At 49.0% G+C, this 20,701-nt stretch overlaps 1 protein-coding gene across 3 annotated transcripts; it reads right to left on the bottom strand.

Annotated features, from left to right (window-relative positions):
- Positions 1-269: 269 nt before the first annotated feature.
- BBS1 (Bardet-Biedl syndrome 1) lies at positions 270-20,369 on the bottom strand. Of its 3 annotated transcripts, none has more exons than XM_007091839.3 (17): positions 20,297-20,369; positions 19,887-19,963; positions 19,718-19,752; positions 16,062-16,334; positions 15,900-15,946; positions 15,722-15,760; positions 15,530-15,602; positions 12,724-12,855; positions 11,883-11,989; positions 10,174-10,294; positions 9,849-10,007; positions 8,360-8,429; positions 7,718-7,876; positions 4,953-5,086; positions 3,816-3,950; positions 3,110-3,196; positions 270-2,881 (listed from the first exon to the last, which is right to left on the bottom strand). In XM_007091839.3, the coding sequence occupies exons 1-17, from the start codon at positions 20,341-20,343 to the stop codon at positions 2,795-2,797; spliced, it is 1,782 nt and encodes a 593-aa protein (XP_007091901.1). In that variant the 5' UTR covers positions 20,344-20,369; the 3' UTR covers positions 270-2,794. The 3 variants fall into 3 exon arrangements, with proteins under 3 accessions (XP_007091901.1, XP_042814440.1, XP_042814441.1); XM_042958506.1 differs by having other exon boundaries at positions 19,887-19,990; positions 20,297-20,353; XM_042958507.1 differs by lacking the exon at positions 270-2,881 and having other exon boundaries at positions 3,113-3,196; positions 3,737-3,950; positions 19,887-19,990; positions 20,297-20,353.
- Between the last annotated feature and the right edge of the window lie 332 nt (positions 20,370-20,701).

The following is a 20,701-nucleotide window of genomic DNA, read 5'->3' as shown; positions in this document are numbered from 1 at the left end:
ACTTTTTAAAGGCAGTACTGTGGATACACTCCACCAAATGAGGGGTAAAAGAACTGTAAGGATGAAGAGAAGGGGCCCAGGAGTCAGAGGCTCTAGTCAGGAGAAATAGTCTGCAGTAGTTCTAGAGAGCAAACAGTCCTCACTGAGGCAGGGGATGATGGAAAGTATCCAGAAAAACAAACTGTCAGCATGGATGAGGGAAGAATGAACAATTGCTACATACAGAAAACTAACCGAATGGAAAAAAAAAGGCAATTATTAACTCCATGAAAAATTAAAAGGTAATTTAATTATATCCCAATTTTGGCTCTGCAGGGAATAACTTTCATATAGTAAGATAAACAGCCATCTAAACAGTAAGTATTGATTTACCTAAAAACTGGGGAGAAAAAGCGCAAAGTACTCCACAAGAGAGCTAAAGCCTCGCCTTTTACAATAGGGACGCAACAGATAGTGTCTAGAATGATAAATCAAGCAAGAGTAGTATAAGCATATTTTTAAGATAAATAGCTAATGGATACTTGGCTGGCTCAGTCAGTGGAGTATGCGACTCGTGATCTTGGGGTTGAGTTCAAGCCCCACCACTGGATGCAGAGATTACTTAAAAAAATAGCTAAGAGAACTGAAAATGATTGTAGCAAGGGAGCAGTAGTGGGGAATGGGGAGAATTCCACAGTACTAAGTAGGTACGTGGTTTTAGATAAATACTTTTTTAAAAGATAATAACTTCCCTCATCCCTAATGTACACAATCTCCTGGAGCTCCAACCAGTGAGTGCACTGGGTACCATGACTGTTCCTGGTTTCATATTGCTTTATGTATACTTGTCCACATCAGTGCAGTTCATGTATTTTTAATAATAGATACATAGTATTACATCACACAAACTCTCTTTAGGTGCTGGGCATAGGAAGCTTCTCCACTTCCATCATCATGAATAGCTACAAACTAGACTTGGTGTTCCGAGCTCACACAGTCATCACATGATCGGGGAAGAAGAGATTGTATGGTCATATGGCCAGTGAAGAGCTAGCCCAGCCCCAGTGACAGAGCTCCAGCGATAAGGGGCTTACTACCTTCTAGAGCAGGCCTTTCCATCTCTGCCAAGCTCTCTTAGGAAGCTCTGCAGGTTAAACCTCCTGCTTCGTCCAACTGTGACTCACTTGGCTTGATCTAGAGACCCTTCACCACCCTGACCCAATTAATCTATGTCTACAAGCAGCCAGGCTCTGCACAGAGGAGGGGGATGGGCTCTTTCTTTGGTCCATACCCCATTCTTTCTTAACCTGGCCCCAGAATGCATTCCTTGGGAGGGTTTGGGGTGAGCTGAGAGCTGTGTCACCCCAATCCCTTGCTGGGGTCCTGGACAAGAGGTTATTGCCCGGCCATGGCAGTTAGTGTGGGGCCCTTGGTCTCAAGGGCAAAAGCCCTGCAGTTACTCCTGTCAAATCCCCCCTTTCTGGAGTGGAGTCCTCATTTCCTCTAGAGCGGCTGCCAAGCTCACAGGATGCTAGAGCTCAATTTGGTCACAAACTGCCTCATTTTACATGTGGGGAAACTACAGCCTAGAAGGATTTGGTTACTTCCCACAAGCCTGAGGTACCATATGCTAGGCTGTACCTGGTCATACAGAGGAAAAGACAGGTGCTCAGGGAGCAGGGTTCCTGGCTCCTAAGTGGCTCAAGGTGGCCCTGGTAGCACCAGCCTGACACTGGCCAGGGCTCAGGAGGCACTGAGGTCCGGGACTGTGGGTCTAGGGCCTTTGTGGTCTGAACATGTGCTTTCCCTCAGTCTTTAGCCTCACTCAACACCTCTGGTCCATGCCATTCCAGCTAATGCCACTGCCCAGTAAACTTTCCACTTACGTGATTGATCTGGGCTCCAGGGCACAGAAGAGCAGTTCTGGGCTTCTGCCTCCTGTGCCACCTCCCCAGGGGCCGGAAACGCCTCTCCTGCGCACCCCAGCCCCACTTGTGCTCTAGCTGAGCCTTCCTCTCCTGGGACGCTCTTTCTGGACACGAGCGACCAAGTCAGGAGCGGCAGTTGTGTGGTGTTCAGAAGCCCGGTGGGGGCTAGGGCCACTAGCTCCTGGCATGGGCGCCCTATGCTTTCCTGGCACCACCTCCTCCCTTGGCGATCTTCATGGAGCATCACAGGCCTGAGACTTTGGCTGAGCCCAAGATTTCAGGAAAGGCCCCTGTGGGGAGGCAACTACTCCCTAGGCTCCCTTGTTTGGCTCACAAGGAGAAATCAGAGCATGTGTTTTGCCTGTAATCTGGACCAGCATCAGACAAGCCTCTGGAACCCCAGGGAGCAACAGGGGGCTCAGTCTCACCCAAGAAAAGCCTCTGATTACCCCAGGCCAGGCCGTGGCCAATTCTGGCCTGGGCCTGCAGCAACCCAGGAGTAATGTGCCTACAGAAAGCAGCAAAGGAGAAGGCTGGGCCCGAGCCCCCTCATCTCACCTTGACCACTTCAGAGATCTTCCTTCGGCCCTGGGGGTGATTTCTGGACAAAAGTGGGGAGGATGAAGGGCAGCAGTAGTCCGGTGGGCAAATGCCTGGGTTTTCCTGAGGGGGAAGGAGCTGAACCTCCTGGGTACTCACTGACCTGCTGCTATCGGTCACCCAGCAGTCAGGGTGGTGAGAAAGGGGACACTTAGGAGAGGAGAAGGAAACCATGGCCCCAACATACTGCTGCTCGGGGACTGGGCCATTGACTCTGCCCAGCTGAGTGGAAGCGGCTGAATCTTCCTGGTCCCGATTCTACAGGGGCTTTAACACCAGTCCAGGGGTCAAGCGGCTGCCAGCCCCTCGCTCACGGGCATGTTGATGTGGGCACTCAGGAGGGGTGCACTCTGGCCTTCACGAAGCACCAGCACCTACGGAGGAAGTGCCGTGGCAGTAGGGGCATGCCCCCTTTACTTCCTGCTCCCTGCAAAGGCCAAGCCCAGCCTGGTCTGCACTGGTCCCCGTGACAGGCCACCAGGGCTCTGTCAAAGGGGATGGGGAGGCTGCAGACACCCACCCGGACCTGGCAGCCATGTGGGGGCCTTGTCCACCTCACTCTCACTGTCTCCCCGACGTGGTACCAACAGTGGGCGACCTACCTTGATCATGTCCGAGATGCCTTTGTCACTGAGACTCTCCACAAAGGTCTCTAGTGGGTAGCTGAGCCCTGGCACCAGCAAGGGGACCTAGGTTTGGCGACAGACAGGTAAGGAAATCAGCTCTCATGCCTGGACAGTGTTTGGCAGATTCCAAAGCACTCTCACACCTGCTATAGCAGCTGAATTCAGCATAGGCCTGGCAGGGCGGGTGGGGCTGATGGGCCCATTCACAGGGCATATGGGTTCAGTGAGGGGAGTGGACGCTCGAGGACCACATGTATGTCCAGGATTAAACTCAGACCAATCCCAGAGTCTTTCTCAGCCGCTGGTCCTCCCAACTTAGGATCAAATTGGATCTGGGGGGGAAATTAGGCCCTTCACTCTGTGGAAAATTTTCCTTGGGGCAGAAAGAGGCTCCCATTCCCACCGCAGGCATGGCTGCGAGGCAGGATGGGCTCTGGGTTCTGGCTCTTCTCCTAGAACCTTCTGTGTGGCTCCTTGAGACCTCTCTCAGGCCGGGAGAAAAGCAGCCAAGGCAGGTCTTGGGCATTCTCCCCAGGGGAGGACCCTGCCATACCCCAGCCTGGTCTGTGGCTGTGGCCACCTGCCAGCTCCCTCACCACTGACCTGTTAGGGCTCTGTGGGCACCTAATCAGGCCCCAGCCTGGTCTTCCTCAATCCATGTCTCAGTGGGGCAGCCCAGTACCTTGAAGAAGGCCCGGGGCAGGGCGTAGAGCACCTCGTTGTACAGGAAGCAGACCAGCAGCCCCAGGATGGGTCGGGCTGCTGAGGTGTTCTGCAGGTGAAGTGTGAGCTTAAAGGTGGGACCCAGGCCCTGAACCTGTGGAGAAGGTGGGGTGGGTGGAGGAAGCCCTTAGGAACAGTGGCCTTGGGCACTGAATCCCACGTGCCCTGGCCCTGTCCTCCTGCTTTGTCATCAATGTTCTCGAGTTACTCTCTGCCAACTGCTCTAATGTATCGTCCTGCCCCTCAAAAGGCCCCTCGGAAGGCCAGAGGCTAGTTCCTGTTTGTACAGGGATCAGCAAAGGCCAAGTGGGGGAAGGGGCTTGACGTAGACTGCTCAGGAAGCTGGTCAGAGGCAGAGCTGGCCCAGAGATGAAAGCCCAGCTCCCACCTATGGCCTCACCACTGTCCCTGCTGCTCTCTTCCCAGGATCTGACTTCCTCCCCCTCTCACCCTAGGGTAGGCACAGGGATTTCATGTTCCTGCCTTTCATTCTCAGTTGCTTTGTAGCCTCTCCCTCTATCTATCTACTTCCTTTAGGGAAAGAGAAATTGGAAACCCATTTGGGTCAGACAGCACGCCTCTGGGACCCATTTAGCCCAGATGACCTTGAGGTTTCTTGTGTCTGAGTGCAGGGTCTCCTCCTCCCGTGCACGTCTCAGGACTTCCCTTCCCTGTAGCAGGCAGTCCTAGGCCCCAGGCTGCCCACAGTTACTGAAACAAACAGCTTTCTTCCTTGTACCGTAGCCGTCAGAGTCCCTCCAGTCCTGGGAAGAAATGTCCCAAGGTGACTACTTGTGTGCCCTGCCCCAAATGCGGGGGCTTGTTTTGAGGCACGGCATGGGCTGAAGGAGCTGGAGAGTGTGGCCCACTCCACGGCCCGCTGAGGGGAAGAGGCAGCACAGCAGAGGGGAGGAGAGAGAGCACTCTCCTACAGGAAGACAGACACTTGGTCTCTGGGCCTCTGGGAGGGGAGAAGGGGGCACAAGGCCTAGTGGGCTCAGAACTGGCTCTGGGGCTGAGGGGTTCCTACCCACCCTTGCCCTCTGCCCCTCTGGCCCTGAGGTGGCCTGACTGCCCCCTAGCCCTGGGTGCTCACCACAGCGTGCAGCTTGAGGGGCTCCCGGGCTGTCACAGATACAGGATTCAGGCTGGACTCAAGGGCCTGCACGTAGGCGCGGGCAGTCCGGAGGCGCAGCAGGTAGAGGTCGGTCTGGAAGGTCCGGTGCATGGCTGAGGAGAGGCGCACAAAGGGCTGGTGCCGGAGGGAAGGAGGGAAGGAGGGGGCAGAGGCAGGGGAGAGGGTGTCTTGCGCGGGCTGCTGTTCAGACAGCACAAGAGGAAGGCAGGGGCCGCAGGAGCTGGGAACGTGGGAAAGGGAGGACCAAGGTGCAATAGCCTGGCCTCGGTCCGGTGACACTGGACGCTGTGGGCCACACGCTGGCTGCCTCCTGCTTTCTGGTTTCCTACCACTGCACAATCCCACTCTCCGGGATGGCTCCTTCGATTTCGCCCTAAGGGCTAGTGTTCCCTTAAGTCTTGTCCTTGGTCCTCTTCCTCTATGCCCTGCCCCGGCTGTGAGCATTCCACTGAGGAACAGCTTCGAGCTCCTGAGGGTGGGGACTTGTCACTACCGAGGCTGCAGTGCCCCGCTCAGGACCGGGCCCACGTCCACCCTCAGTCCTGCTTCCAGCTGCCTGATGGTCACCACCCGGACGTCCCATCGACATCTCGAACTCAACACCGCGGACACGCACGTCATTCCCCCGACTCCGTCACTGCGTCCCCATCCACCAACGTGCCCAGGCTCACCTCTCACGGTTACTCATTTGCCAAGGTCTGAGGACTCTTCCTCAAAGCCGCCTCCAGAGCCCATGCCCTCTTCGTTCCCCCGGGACCCTCTTCCAGGCTTAGCACGCTGGCTTGCCAGTTGGTCCTCGCCCTTCCACGCATGTCAGGCGCCTCCCACCCCTCAGAGGTCTCATGTCTGGACGTTAGCCTGTTAGCCCGTCTATTAGTGTTTCCTTTTTCCTCTAGTACTTTTACAACTTATTTTTAATTTACTCAGAATTCATTTTTGTGTCTGGTACGAAGCAGAGTTCGAACTTTTTTTTTTCTAGAAGCATGCAGTCCCAATTATGTTTTTTGGACAGGCTTTCCTTTCCCCACTAATTTGAAACAACACCTTTAACATAAACTGACTTTTCCCATACACGAGGGTCTGTTTCCGGACTTTCTAAATGTGCCCTGGATCGATATCAATCTCCGTATCACACCACAGCTGCTAATTCCTACAGCTTTCTAGTTCATATAGTTCCTTCTGCTGAGAGGCTATGTCCCCTCATTCTTTTTTTTTTTTTAATGTTTATTTATTTGCGGCGGGGGGGGGGGGGGCGGTGTGGTGGTGGAAGGGGCAGAGAGAGAATCCCAAGCAGACTCTGCACCATCAGCCCAGAGCCTGAGGAGGGGCTCAAACCCACGATGATGAGATCGTGACCTGAGCCAAAATCAAGAGTTGGATGCTTAACTGACGGAACCACCCAGACACGCCAAAGGTCCCCTCATTCTTAAATTCCATCCCCCAATTTCTTAGATTTACTGAAAATCAACTGGTCAAGTCCTCAAAATAAACCCTATAGGGATTTTCACTGTAACGTTGCTATGTTCCTAGATTAATTTTAGAAGCTGTTAATTAATCAGCAGCTTTAAAGCATTAGGTCTTGCTACCCTGAGAGTCTCATCATTGAAATATTCAGATGGTCTTTTACGTTCTTGAGAGCAGTTTTATAACTTTCTTTCTTAGACTGACATTTTCTAGGGATTTTGTTGCCATTGTGAATGGAAACTTTGGATTTTCCAACTTGGTATATACCAAATTATTGAATTTTGCATATTTTACATTTGGTCACTTTAGAGAACTTCCTAATTATTTCTTGAATGTTTCAATTGTTTCTCTTGGATTCTCTCAGCTACAACAGCCTGCTAGCTCTTTTATCCTCTAATTTACCCTTCAAAACTATCAGCAAGGTCCCTTTATAAGACAGAGCTGGTCGAGTCACTGTATTTTTCGGCTTAACATCTTTCCCAGCCCCCACTACCTAGAATCAACCAAACATCTTAGCTTTGCACTCCAGGCCCTTTCGGAGCCAGCTCTGCCCTGCCTTTCCAGCCCCTGCTCTGGCCCCCCTGGCCTTCCTGCACTACACCCGCGACCACGTGGAAGATGCCACTTAAATCCAGGTAGGATCCTGTGACTCTACTCACGCCTCTGCCTGAATCCCCCTTCCCTATCCTTCTCTGGCTGCTGGACTTATAATCATTTTAGGGTGAAGTCCAGTGTCACCTCTCTCTAAAGCCTCTCCCAGGCGCCCAGGCAAACTTCCTCACCCTTGTGAGTCTCAACAGCCCTTTGCAGAGACCTCTTCTACATCTGTCACGCATGTGAAATTAGCAAGGTAGACTGAGTTCCTAAGGTAGGTTTCTAAACCTATTTCAAGGCATTTGGCACAAGGCCTGGCATAATCCTGGGTACCGAATGAAGGGAAGAATGAATGAAAGAGCAAGAAAAACTGAATAGGAAAAGGAAGAACCCTGGTCAAATTCAGCTTCTCTCATGAGAATTCCTGCATCTAGAAGCAAGTGTTCTCTCCTCTGCATTCGAAGGGCGTGTGCCCTCACCCACAGGATCTCCCACCTTGGGGCAGTTATTGGAGGCAGAGGACACCTCCTAGGCTGTCTCTGGACTTCCAGAGGCAGGAAAGCTGCCTGGTTGCCCAGTGCTTGGGGCACCCAGGCGGGTTCACCCAGTTCTTGCTGCTTTAGAGCAATGGAGAAGGACGAGGCAGGACCTGGCCTGAGACTCACCGGTGCCAGCCTCCCGCTCTCGCAGCGTCTGATCCACGTAAAGCCGGGTCTTTCGGGGCACGTTGAGTTTCAAGGCCTGGGCTGGTGGGGGGCCCGCCTCACCTCCCCCTTCCACAAACACTGCCGTACGCTTCAGGATCTTGATAATCAGGCCACCGCCTAGGGAAGTGGACAGACAGAAACAGATCTGTCCTCCCCAGTTCTACCCTACATTCCCATTCTTTCCTCCCCAAACAATCTGCCTCATTATAGACCCAATTCTGTCCATGTTTGTCGTCCTGCTGAGATTCTGGGTATCTAGAAGGAATAAAGGATGTTTTAATGTCCTACTATCCAACCGTTCATTCAGTAGTTACTTATTAACTATTGTGATGTTAATAGTTAATTAACATAATAAATGTTGATTAAATATTGTGATGTCTCCTCAGACACTGAGGAGACTGGGGTGAACTGGAGACACTGGCGCCTGGGAAGTGAAACCAAACTGCTGATGAGCTGGCCTCAGACAGGACATGTGTCTACAAGCCTTGCTTCCCAAACCCAGGCCTGCCTATGCTTCACGTCCACATCTTCTTTCCTAGGATCTAGCCTGTCACCTTTGCGTCTAACTCTAAAACTCTTGCCAGGTCTAAGTCTGCTCACCTCGTGTGGTCATGATGAGGGTGTTATCTTCCCGTCCATACCGGCCAAAACAAAGGCTGGTCACTGCATCCTGTGGTGGAGACACTAGGACTTAGTTGGGAAAATACCATGGAGAGGAGAGCAAGACTGGGGTGGAGTGATAAGGCTGGGAGACCCCAGATATGATATAATAAAGAGATGTGAGGTAAGGCCTGGGGCAATGCTGCCTCTGACATATTTCCTCTATTTCTCATCTCCCATCCAATCTCACTGCCGCAGTCACAGTTCCAGACTGAATGTCATTGGGCTTCTGGGGTCACCTTTCTAACAGGTCCCCAGCCTGGTCTTTCTCCTTAATCTGTCCTTCACACTGATGCCTTTCAAAAATATAAACAGGATCGTGTCTATTTTCTGCCAAAAAAATTCCCATGGCTTTTGTCCTCCTGGTTAGAACAACTTAAGGCCTTCCACATCAGACTCCAACCTCCCTTTACTGTCCCTCTCCTCTTTACCCTCCTCCCACCCCTACAGCAGGCCTATAGTTCAAACCAACTGCTCTCAAACTTTACACATACACACACACACGTTTCACATGTGATATAACCTGAGCTTTCTTTCCTTTTTAATGCTTATTTATTTTTGAGAGAGAGAGAGAGAGAGAGAGAGAGAGGGACAGAGACAGAGTATGAGCAGGCAAAGGGTAGAGAGAGAGAGGGAGACGCAGAATCCGAAGCAGATTCCAGGCTCAGAGCTGTCAGCGCGGAGCGTGATGTGGGGCTCGAACCCACGAACTGTGAGATCATGACCTGAGCTGAAGCTGGACGCTTAACTGACTGAGCTATCCCGGTGCCCCTCTTTTTCTTTTCTTAAGTAGGCTCCACGCCCAATGTGGGGCTTAAATTTCCGACCCTGAGATCAAGAGTCACGTGCTCTACCCAGCCAGCCAGGTGCCCCCTCTGAGCTTTCTTTTTTATGTTGCTGGTTGTGGCCCGTTAAATTAATTTAATGACCCACAACTTAGTGTTTGAAAAACTCTAATCCAAATTCCTCGAGCCACCTGTATTCCTTAATCAAGAACATTCATGCCTCTCAGCCTTTGTTCATGCTGTTTTCAGTCTGGAATATTCTTTATGTATTCACTTGGCAAATTGTTTCAAGGCCCAGAGGAACTGTCACTTGCTATGAAATGGCTTGTGAGTTCCACCCCCATTTATCCTTCACCACCACCCCCAGGTGCTAGGCCCCTCTGTGCTTTTTCAGTACTTTGTTCCGCTTTAGACTTGCTTGTATTTGAATTAGCGGTGTCTCTGGCTAGCTGTCATCTTAAATTATAAATTCCCTGAAGGCAGGATTTAGACATTGTTTTATCCCCCACATGGGCTGTGCACATGAGATGCTCAACAAATGTTTCTGAGATACATCAAAAGTCAAGGGCATCGGGTGGGGATCAGGAGAGGCAGCTAAGAAGCCCCAGAGGTGGGACCAGAACAAAGAGGAGTCAGCAGCTCACCGGGGTGCGGATGACATTGAGCAGGGTCTTATCACGGTAAATGCGGACTTCTCCATTGGCCAGCCCAGCCATGACGGCCTGCAGGCCCCGGGAGTGCTGCTCCAGGAGATTCATGGTCAAGATGGCTGCTGGCATTTGCACTGTCCACAGCTTTTTACCCTGGGAGAGAAGAGCTTCTTACCCTGGGAGCGTTCAGGACACAGCGTGGAAAGAAGGGGTGGCTGGAGTTGCAGGGAAAGAGACACCAGAAGGAACCGCTTGCTAAGGGGGACCAGAGACACATACATGGAGGGGCTGGGGGGTGATGCTTGCCCAAAGGCCACACCTTGTGGGTGAAGCCATGCAGGCTGTCTTGGGTGCTGCCCACCACCAGGACCTTGTGTACCCGGACAAGCCCCACAGGCTGGGCGCTCAGCTCGATGCAGTACTTGGGGCGCTTGGAGTCTCTGTGGAATAAAGACACACTCTCCAAGCTCCAGAGCCTCTTCAAGCCTCGCCTTCCCTGGCCGACACTCCTCTTTCTAAGCCCCACAGACTATCCCTGAAGGAACCTTGGCCCCAAAGTAGATGACCATAGTATTGTTTCCACGTTTACCACTTAGCAGCTGTGTGACCTTGGATAACGTGAAGTGTGTTTTCTTTCCCAGTCTCCCTGCTGCCTTTACTACAGTGATTTGTGTGATAACCTGGCATTTAATGGTTTACAGTGAGTGCACTTAGGCTAGGTGAAGTGCCACTGGACTTAGGCAGTGTAGCAATTTATCAGAAATGCATGAGAAGTCTGCTATGTGTAGATGCACTGTTTTCAGTTTCCCAGCTTCTAAATCTTTCTCTTATCAAGAAAGGAGGGGTAATTCCTGCCTACTAATCACAGGCTATGGCTCCCTTTCTTCATATGATGGCCATCAGATGATCATATCCCATCTGATGACCCATCCGAGAGCCTCCCTCTGGTCTCTGGTCCTCCTTCCAATCTACTCTCCACCCAGCAGAGTAATCTCTTAAAAATATAAATGGCTCATAATATTCTTCTGATTAAACCCCATAAGAGTTTTCAAACTCAAAATCTTTATCATGTCCTAACAGGCCATGCCTGGTCTGCACACATCTCTTTCCACCCTCCCCCCTGCCCATCAAGCTTGAGGAGCACATGGCAATGTCTTTTCTATCTTGAATTTGCTTAAGTTTTCTCTGCTTACAACACTTCTTCCCCACTTTTGGAATAACTGGCTCCTTCTTAACCTTCCAAATTATCTCCATAGACAGGTGTTCACTGATCACCTTGGCCCTATTATTTTTGCCCACTGAGCTTGCATTTTTCCTCCAAAGCATGCATCCAATTCAAAATACATCTTGCTTTGTTGACTTTAACATCTGTCTTCCCCTGAGGGTAGGGCCTGTGTTTAGTTTATATCATTTATTTAAAAAAAAAAATTTTTTTTTTAACGTTTATTTATTTTTGAGACAGAGAGAGACAGAGCATGAACGGGGGAGGGTCAGAGAGAGGGAGACACAGAATCTGAAACAGGCTCTGGGCTCTGAGCTGTCAGCACAGGGGCCCGATGCGGGGCTCGAACTCACGGACCGCGAGATCGTGACCTGAGCCGAAGTCGGAGCTCAACCGACTGAGCCACCCAGGCGCCCCTAGTTTATATCATTTAGCAATACATCCTCTATGCTTTATATAATGCTTAAAACATGGTAGGTCCTCCAAAATATTTCTTTAATTAGAAAATGATTATCAGCCTAATGCATAAAGAAGTGTCACATACCTATAAAGCAATACAGCAAATGGGAGGCTGTTTTTGTTTCTTCCCATCACTGACTGCACTGCTCACGTGCTACAGCCACCTTACCCAGTCTCTCACTTTGCCTGCTCATCACACAAGCCTGCAGGTGGCCCCCTATGCACGTGAGCTCACCTTCCTAGCCAAGTTCCCAGCTCTTTCCACTCCCAAATACCAGCCCCAAAGCCCCTGAAACCAGCCGGTTTCTGAATGTTCCTTCTGGCCCCACAGACCACGATGCAGTTACCTTCTCAGGATATAGATGTTCCCGTTGCGGCAGGCAGCAGCAAGCCGGAACTCCACATCAAACTGGCCAGAAACATCCAGGAAGACGGGGACGCTGGGTAGGCTCATCTGCAAAGGAGAGGCTCAAACATCCCAATTTTTCTGGTGCCCATCTTTCCCTACCTTGAAATAACGCCTGTGAGTTGGTTCCTTGTCCAAAGTCCCAATCTCCTCATTGTCACCCTGCTGGTCACAGTTTTTGTATACTTTTCCCGGAGGGAAACTCGGCAACAGTTTTGTCTATACCTTTGACAAAACTATGCCACTTCTAGGAATGTACCCTAAAGACGTATTTAGATAAACATGCACAGGGGTTTGGGCAAGGAGGCCTACTGCACTGGTGCTGACAGTAGTGAAAACTGAAAACAATGTAAACATACAGTGAGTGATAAGGTAAATAAATTATGGTCCATTTATATAATGGATGTTGTGTGGCCTTTAAAGAAGCTAATGTGGTTTTATACAGATATAGAAAGACACTGATGAGTTCCTAGTATGTGAAAAGAGGTTACGTGATCCTTACCACAAAGCCGTTTTTGCAAAAAAAAAATGTATTTATGAGTTATATATCTGTGTCTCAATATAAAAATGTCCAGAAAGACATGCCAAAACTTTAATAGTAGATATTGTGGGTGGTGGTATTTTTGGACATATACTTTTTTCTTTATGCTCATCTACATTTTATAATTTTTCTACAATGTGTATTACCAAGAACTAGGGGCAGGAGATGGGGGAGGGAGTAGAGGGAGGGAATGCAGCCTGGGCCTCAGCTGTGCCGAGGGCCTGGCCCCATACTGACTGACCTTGGCCAAAATGATGAAGGCCTCCGGGTCCAACACCAGGAGCTCCTTGTTCTCAGTGCCCAGCACCAGGCAGGAAACAGCATCCTCGTCAGCCAGGTTCTTCTTCAAGGTGGTCATGGTTGTGATGACTGTCTGCAGAAGAACTCTAGGAGTCAGCCAGGGGGTCCCCACCCACCATCCCCACAGATACCCCAAGGACACCACAGGAGGGAAGAAAGAGAGCAAAGGAGGAGGAAGAGTATCAGAGATGTGATGTAAGTTTTATGTACAAAAGTATTTATGGCAACAAACCTAACTTTTTTTTTTTTCAAAAAAATTTTTTGATAGTTATTTATTTTAGAGACAGAGCACAAGCCGGGGAGGGACAGAGAGAGCCAGAGACAGAATCCGAAGCAGGCTGCAGGCTCTGAGCTGTCAGGACAGAGCCCAGTGTGGGGCTTGAACCCACGAACCATGAGCCTGAGCCGAAGGCAGACACCCAACCGACTGAGCCATTCAGGTGCCCCAGCAACAAACTTAACTTTCTAACAACAGAGAACTGTTTAAGTCAATTACAAATTTCCATCTGATCAAAAACCACATAGTCATTAAAGAAAAATCACACTTTTAAAAGAAGATTCAACGACAGAGAGAACACTTCTAATGTATTCAGAGAAAAAATGGGTAAAATGTTATGTTATATGTATAATCCTCGTTTAAAAACATATGAATAAAAAAGAACATGCTGGCAGGCGAAACTCATATTTACTCAAATTGGTTCTATCTGGACAATGAAATCACAGGTGATGTTTAATTTCTTCATTGTGCTTTTGTAGAATTTCTACAGTGGGCACATGTTCCTTTTATAATTGTGATTGGAGAGAAAACTTTTATTTTTTATTTATTTTTAATGTTTATTTATTTTTGAGAGACAGAGTGTGAGCGGGGGAGGGGCAGAGAGAGAGAGGGAGACACAGAATCTGTAGCAGGCTCTGGGCTCTGAGCTGTCAGCACAGAGCTTAGACTGACATGGGGCTTGAACTCATGAACTACAAGACCATGACCTGAGGACGCTTAACCGACTGGGCCACCCAGGCTCCCCTGGAGAGAAAACTTTTAAAAGAGAAGAGGATGATCCCTTTTTTAGAAATTTGTCCTATGAAAATAATTTAGCAGGACCAAAATTTTCTCTGGATAAAACTGCTCATTGTGTCTTTTTTTTTAATGTTTATTTTTATTTATTTTGAGAGAGAGAGAGAGTATGCATGAGCAGTGGAGGGGCAGAGAGAGAGGGAGGGAATCCTAAGCAGGCTCTGTGCTGTCAGCACAAAGCCTGACTCAGGGCTTGATCTCACAAACGGTGAGATCATAACCTGAGCCAAAATGAAGAATCAGACACTCAACCAACTGAGCCACCTACGCAACCCATGTGATTATCTTTAAGATTAAAAAAGAGGAATCATTCTCAATGCCTAGTGGAAAGAAAAAGGTTACAGAAACATGGATGTTAATGGTTCCCAATTATATAGCTATGACATATATCTTGGAAAGATTGCCTCACTCCCCTAAACTGCATCTTTGAAGCAATAATTAATTCATTTCATGATTTTATATGTACTCAAAGATACCGACAACAGTGGATTTAAGCTGCTGATCAGCAGGAGACAACAATATTTCCCACAGAATTGGTCTAAGGCTAGCCAAAAGCTGAGGCATGCGTTGGCCAATGTGTTGGCTCAAGTGGCTTCTACAGGAAGTGGAAGGTTCCCATGAGGCTTTCAAAAATGCAGAGAACAGTTCTGGGATGGGACTGAAGGTCAGCCCCTAGGTCAGGAATCACTAGAGTTTACTGAACAGGTTCACCAATAAAACCATTAAAATGATAATTAAGAAAAATATGAAGTGAACAAAAGGGATACATTTCTTAGCTAATGACCTGCATGTGAACAGTTACATAAACTATGAATGAAATAATTGACAATTAAGGAAATAATCAAGGGGCCATTAAGAATGGAGTTCTTTTCTTTAAATTTAAACCTTTTTTAAAAATTTATTTTAGAGAGAGAAAGAGAACAAATGGGGGTGAGGGGCAAAGGGAGAGAGGGGGAGAGAGGGGGAGAGAGGGAGAGGGGGAGAGAGGGGGAGGGAGAGAGGGAGAGGGAGAGAGGGAGAGGGAGAGGGAGAGGGAGAGGGAGAGGGAGAGGGGGAGAGGGAGAGAGAGAGGGAGAGAGAGAGAGGGAGAGAGAGAGAGAGAGAGAGAGAGAGAGAGAGAGAATCTCAAGCAGGCTCCACGCTCAGTGCAGAGCCCAACATGGGGCTTGATCCCACAACCCTGGGATCATGACCAGAGCTGAAATCAAGAGTCGGATGCTCAACTGACTAAGCCACCCAGGCGCCCCAAGAATGGAGTTCTTAAAGACTGTTTAAATGCTCAAGATATAATGTTACATACTCAAGGAAAACAAATTATAAAGCATATTTGTAAGAAAATGTACCAAAATGGTAAGAATGAGTACCACTGGGTAGTAAGATTATAGTCATTTCTCCTTTATACTTCTCTTTATTCTCTAATGAAAATATGTTATCTTTACTCTTAAGAGAAGAAAAGGTATGTAAAGTTCTGTAACTACATATGTTAATTCAAAGCTGCCACTGTTGAAACGTAAGGCCCTGCCGCTTTGTGACCATTACGTGTGGCAGGGGCTGGAAAGGAAACTATAAAGTGACACTAGTGGGGGTTGGTTGTAGAATTTACCACTGATGTTATGAGGTCTTTAAAAAATTGCCCACCTTTTTTACAGGGAAATAAAGAGTGAAGGGGCATTACCTGCCGCTTGATGGACTTGGATTTGTGCTGGCTCACAAATGCCTCCATTTCACTCAGCTCCAGCTGTAGAAACCTGCACACACAGAGAACTGGCACCTGCATGCCCTGGGCCTACTTCCCTCCACAGGCCATTCCACAGCCACTCCCTCCCCCTGGAGCTTCTGGAGCCCCGGTCCTCCACAGGGCCCTTACCTGAGTGACTGTACCGACAAAGGCACCTCTGCCTTCTCCCTGAAAGGAGAGGGGCAATCGTGGCAGATTTAGTCGAGGAACAGGGCCCTGGGGTTCAGACCAAGCACGGGATGAAGGAGAAGGGGTGGGGGGTTAAGGGAGGGATGGGAGACATATGAAGGGGAAAGTGGGCTCTCACCGGATGCCTTCCAGCATCTCCTTCAGCGTCAAGGGGTCAATCCGGTCCTGTGACAGCAAGGGAATAAGGTTAAGTCTGTGAGCTCCAGAGGCAGGCAGGGAATGAGGATGACTCAGTGGCGGCCATCTTTGCCTTCTCATTCCCATCCCCGACATCACTTACCTCCTTGGCCTGGTTCCAAAGATCTTGTTCCAGGGGGTTTGGCGGCAACTGGGGCAGGCTGAACTTGAAGTAGGGCCTAAGATTCTTATACACATACACACAAGGACCTGAAGCGAGTGCCAGAGCTGGTGTCCGGGGTTCATGTTGCTCCATAAGGAAGGTGGCGGCCGCAGCTGGCAGTGCAGGTAATGGGCTTTCAGTCAGCACTGTGGGTCCTTTGAGCACCTTCAGGCGGGGATGCTGCCCACCTGGGCCAAGATCCCCCACCACCAGCTGTAGAAAGAGGCTGGCTTATTCCAGGCTCAGGGTCTAAAGACCTCTCCACTGACCCCCTTCTTGGGCTTAGCCTTTTTGCCAGTGCACATTCATTCACTCCTATATCAATGCACCAAAGGTGTGGGGCAAGGAGACTCTGCAAAAAGGCTTGCAAGTTATATGACCTTGGGAGAGTTGATTAAACTTCCTGAGCCTCAGTTTTCCTACCCGCAAAATGGGAATATCTATCTCATGACACTTGTAGTGAAAATCAAATGAGGTAGCGAATTAAGCAACCTGGTGAAGGCTAGTGAGGAGTAGGTGGCAGATGATGTTTTCGTTATTCATTTGGGAATCACTCCTTCAGAGCCTGCTCCATGCCAGGCACTATTCTAGACAGTGGACAGTGGCAAAAGTCAGTGAGGTGCTGGAAACTCATATCTGGGCCTCTGAAGCCTGGCTTCCAAGTGGGAAGAGAACACAAGCATGCATGCAGACAGGATGTGCTCTGTGGACAGAGAGAAGAACCAAGCTCCCCGGTCTCTCTTTTCCACCCTCCAAACTATCCTCCAAGCTACCGTGTCTGCCAAGCAAGCCCATTCTCCCAAGTGAGGCCTTCAAGGCCTCTCTGATCTGGTTTCCAACCTGTTTTCCATCATCTTCCAATCTATGCTATTCTCCAGCCAGGATGGGGGCTGCCACAGAACATCTGGATTCTGAGAATGTACAGTGTGCCAGGAGCAGTGTGTACAGTGTGTACAGAATGTACAGTGTGCATGTAGTGCAGGCACTACATGCATCCTTTCATTTAATCCTTTCAACAACTCATGGGATAGGTACTATTATTAGCCCCATTGCACAGATGGGGAAGCTGTGACTTAGAGATGTTAGGTAACTAACTTACCTAACTTAGAGATGTTAGGTAAAAGTCACTCAAGCAAGTGGCGGAGCTCGGACTGGAATCTAGGTCTGTCTAAGTCTAAACCAGTGGTATTGACTACTATTTTACTTACTTACTTACTTATTTATAGAGTTTGAGTGTGCGTGAGCAGGGGAGGGGCAGAGAGAGATGGAAAGAGAAAGGATCCCAAGCAGACAGCACTGAGCCCGACTCGGGGCTTGAACTCACAAACTATGAGATCCTGACCTTAGACAAAATCAAGAGTTGGACACTGAACCTAATGAACCACCCAGGTGCCCCTTAACTACTACTTTTATTGGCTTTTACTTTCTAACTTCAAATTTACTCTTTCAAAATATGCTATAAACTTCCAAGTCTCTGTGCCTCTACTTGTGCTGCTCCCTCTGACTGGAATCCTTCCCCCCTCCCCTCTTCCATACCTTCTTGATACATTTCTTTCATCCTTCAACACCCAGTTCACATGTTACTGCCTCCTGGTGCCTCCGGATAGATTTCACTATTCTCTCCCTGCTGCTCCCATAATACTTTCCATATACTCAATTTTAACATCCTTTTGTTTACTCCACAAAAATTTACCAAGTACCCAATTTGTGCCAGGCACTGGGCTAGATTCTGGGAATCAACAAACTAGCTCTTAAAAGTTATTTCACAAAAGCATCGAATATTTCACATTAGTTATTGGAGCTATGATTTCTATGCCTTTCACTGCTATAAATCCAGTGCCAAGCACACACTAGGTATTCACTCCATATCGATGGATAAATTAAGGGCAGTGTCTGTATCTCTTCCCGACTGTGTACTGATTCATTTCTTTTTTTTTTTTTAAGCATAGTTTTTTTTTTTTTTTAATTTTTTAAGTCTTTATTTATTTTTGAGAGAGAGACCAAGTGTGAACAGGGGAAGGGCCAGGAGAGGGAGACACAGAATCTGAAGCAGGCTCCAGGCTCTGAGCTGTCAACACAGAGCCCGATGTGGGGCTTGAACTCACGAACTGTGAGATCATGACCTGAGCCGCTCCGATGCCCAACCGACTGAGCTACCCAGGCACCCCCTGATTCATTTCTGACTTTAGTGTCTGCACAATGCCTGACACACAGTAGAGGTTCACTGCACACTTGCCAAGTTGCAGAATGCTTTAAGGACAGGAATTGGGGGCATATGTCCACCGAATTCTCCTGTACTCTCCGTGAAGGGTAGGGTTCCAGACCTATCTTCTAACTGCCCAAATAACATGCCCACTGTGGGTTCAGTGCCCATGGTTGAGCCATAGTGGAACAAACACATGACTGGGAATGCAACCAGACCCAGGTCTGCCACTTTTTACAAACTCACTAAGCTTACTCACTCTGAATCTATTTTCCCATTAACAAATTGGGAATAATATGTATGTATGTACGTATGTATGTGAAAATGTTCAAAGAGGGTCTAGTCCAGAAATGGACACTCAATATATGTTAACCCACTTTAAGCCCAAAATATTTCTCAACCTTTTAAAAACCTGTACCTTTAATTTTAAAATTTATTTATTTATATTTTACTTATCTTTATGTTTTTATTAAACTTACAATTTAACCTTTTTATTAAAGTTTTCAGTCATATACAAAAGCAGAGAGATTAATATAATGAATCCCCACATACTCACCATCCAGTTTCAATAATTAGTAACTCATGGCTAATCTTAAAATCTATGCTCATTATATATTTTTAATTTTTAATGTTTACTTATTTTTGAGAGACAGAGACAGAGCATGAGTAGGGAAGGGGCAGACAGAGAGGGAGACACAGAATCCAAAGCAGGCTCTAGGCTCTGAGGTGTCAGCACAGAGCCTGACGTGAGGCTCAAACCCATGAACTATGAGATCATGACCTGAGCTGAAATCGGACGCTTAACCAAGTGAGCCACCCAGGCGCTCCTATTTATTTATTATTTTAGAGAGAGGGAGAGCATGCAAGCGGTGGAGGGAGCAGAAAAAGAAAGAGAGAGAGAATCCCAAGTAGGCTATACTCTCAGTGCAGAGCCCTAGGTGGGACTCCATCCCACGACCCTGGGATCACTACCTGAGCCAAAAACAACAGTCGGACATCAACGACTGAGCCAATCAGATGCCCCTTGCTCTTTTAATAAACATAAAGCTCTCTCTTCCCTCCCTTCTACTTGCTCTCCAGATTCCAACGCCCCACTCCCAACCAACGGATGTGCCCTTCCAGCAAGGAATTATGTCAAGTTAACAAAATTAAGAGGCTTTGTGTTGGTAGAATCCCCAGCAGCATTTTGTTCTGCTTTGCTTTCTGCAGTCTGTATTCTGAAATCAACAAGTTCTCTTCACTGTCCACATAAAAATAAAACTTAACACTAAATGTACTTTTTCAGGGTACATGAGCTCCAGATTACGCTGAACTCCTTTGGAGCCATCAGGAAACCTCATTTCTGATATCTCCCCACCCCCTAATTCTCTTTCAGCTGAGGGGATATGCTTACCTTGTACTCCCCATCCCCATGCAAATCTGCCAGCGCTGGAAAACACAAAAGGGCCATAAACCGGGGTTTCAGAAGCTTTGAGGCTTCACTACAGAACCATTATTTGACCCCTCCACCCCACCCCACCCCCCACACCCAGAAGCAGGGGTTCCTGGTCCCAGAGACTCACCCAGGCAGCTGGAAAAGGTGTGGATGTTGGCCACGGGGTCGTAGTGTGCGTCCAGCCATTTCGAACTGGCCTCGTTGCTGGGAGAGGAGGGAAAGAGTTGGGCGCTGAGTCCCAAGGGAGAGTAAGAAAACTTTGAGGGGGCTAGTCTCAGAGTGAAGTGTGTAGGGCGCTCTGAAATGGGGATACAGAACCTCTGGGTCCAAGTCCAGGCTCCACCACAGGCTCCCTGAGTGACCCCGAGTCACACACACGCATATTCACTCCTTGCGCCTCAGTTTCCCTACTTGATCCCTAAAATCCGTTCAAGGACACCCGGTGCCTTCCGAGAACCGCAGGTGCCCAGATCCCAGGGCCCAAGACCCCCTCTTTACATTTATAGGAAAGGAGGCCTCGAAGACCCCGGCCTTCACCTCTCAGCTCGGCCGCAGTCGGAATCAGACGAAGACGCAGCAGCCATCTTCGCAGACGTCGCCTTGGCAACCGGCTTCGGCCAGCCGCCGCGCAACGCCCAATAACTCCCGGGCTCGGGGAAGCGCGCGTACAAAGGTTCCGGGCACTCAGCTTTCCGGCCCAGGGCAGGGAGGTCACCGTGCGGCAGACGCTGCACTCGGTTGAGTTTCTGCCTGCTGAGGCGCAGTCTCTCGTCCCAGCTCATAGGTTTTACCTTTGCTCCTTCCCAGCTAGAACTTGGGGGCGCTGGAATCTCTAGGCTATTGACAGGACCCTCTGGCCTCAAGGCCTGGAGGGAAGCCCTTCTAGTGTTTATGAGCAGTGAGAGTAACTGCTTACCCTCTTCATCCTCATGGTTAACGGGC

The sequence above is a fragment of the Panthera tigris genome, chromosome D1, assembly GCF_018350195.1.
Source record: "Panthera tigris isolate Pti1 chromosome D1, P.tigris_Pti1_mat1.1, whole genome shotgun sequence".
Lineage (NCBI taxonomy): Eukaryota > Metazoa > Chordata > Mammalia > Carnivora > Felidae > Panthera > Panthera tigris.
This window is presented reverse-complemented; position numbering and strand designations above follow the sequence as displayed.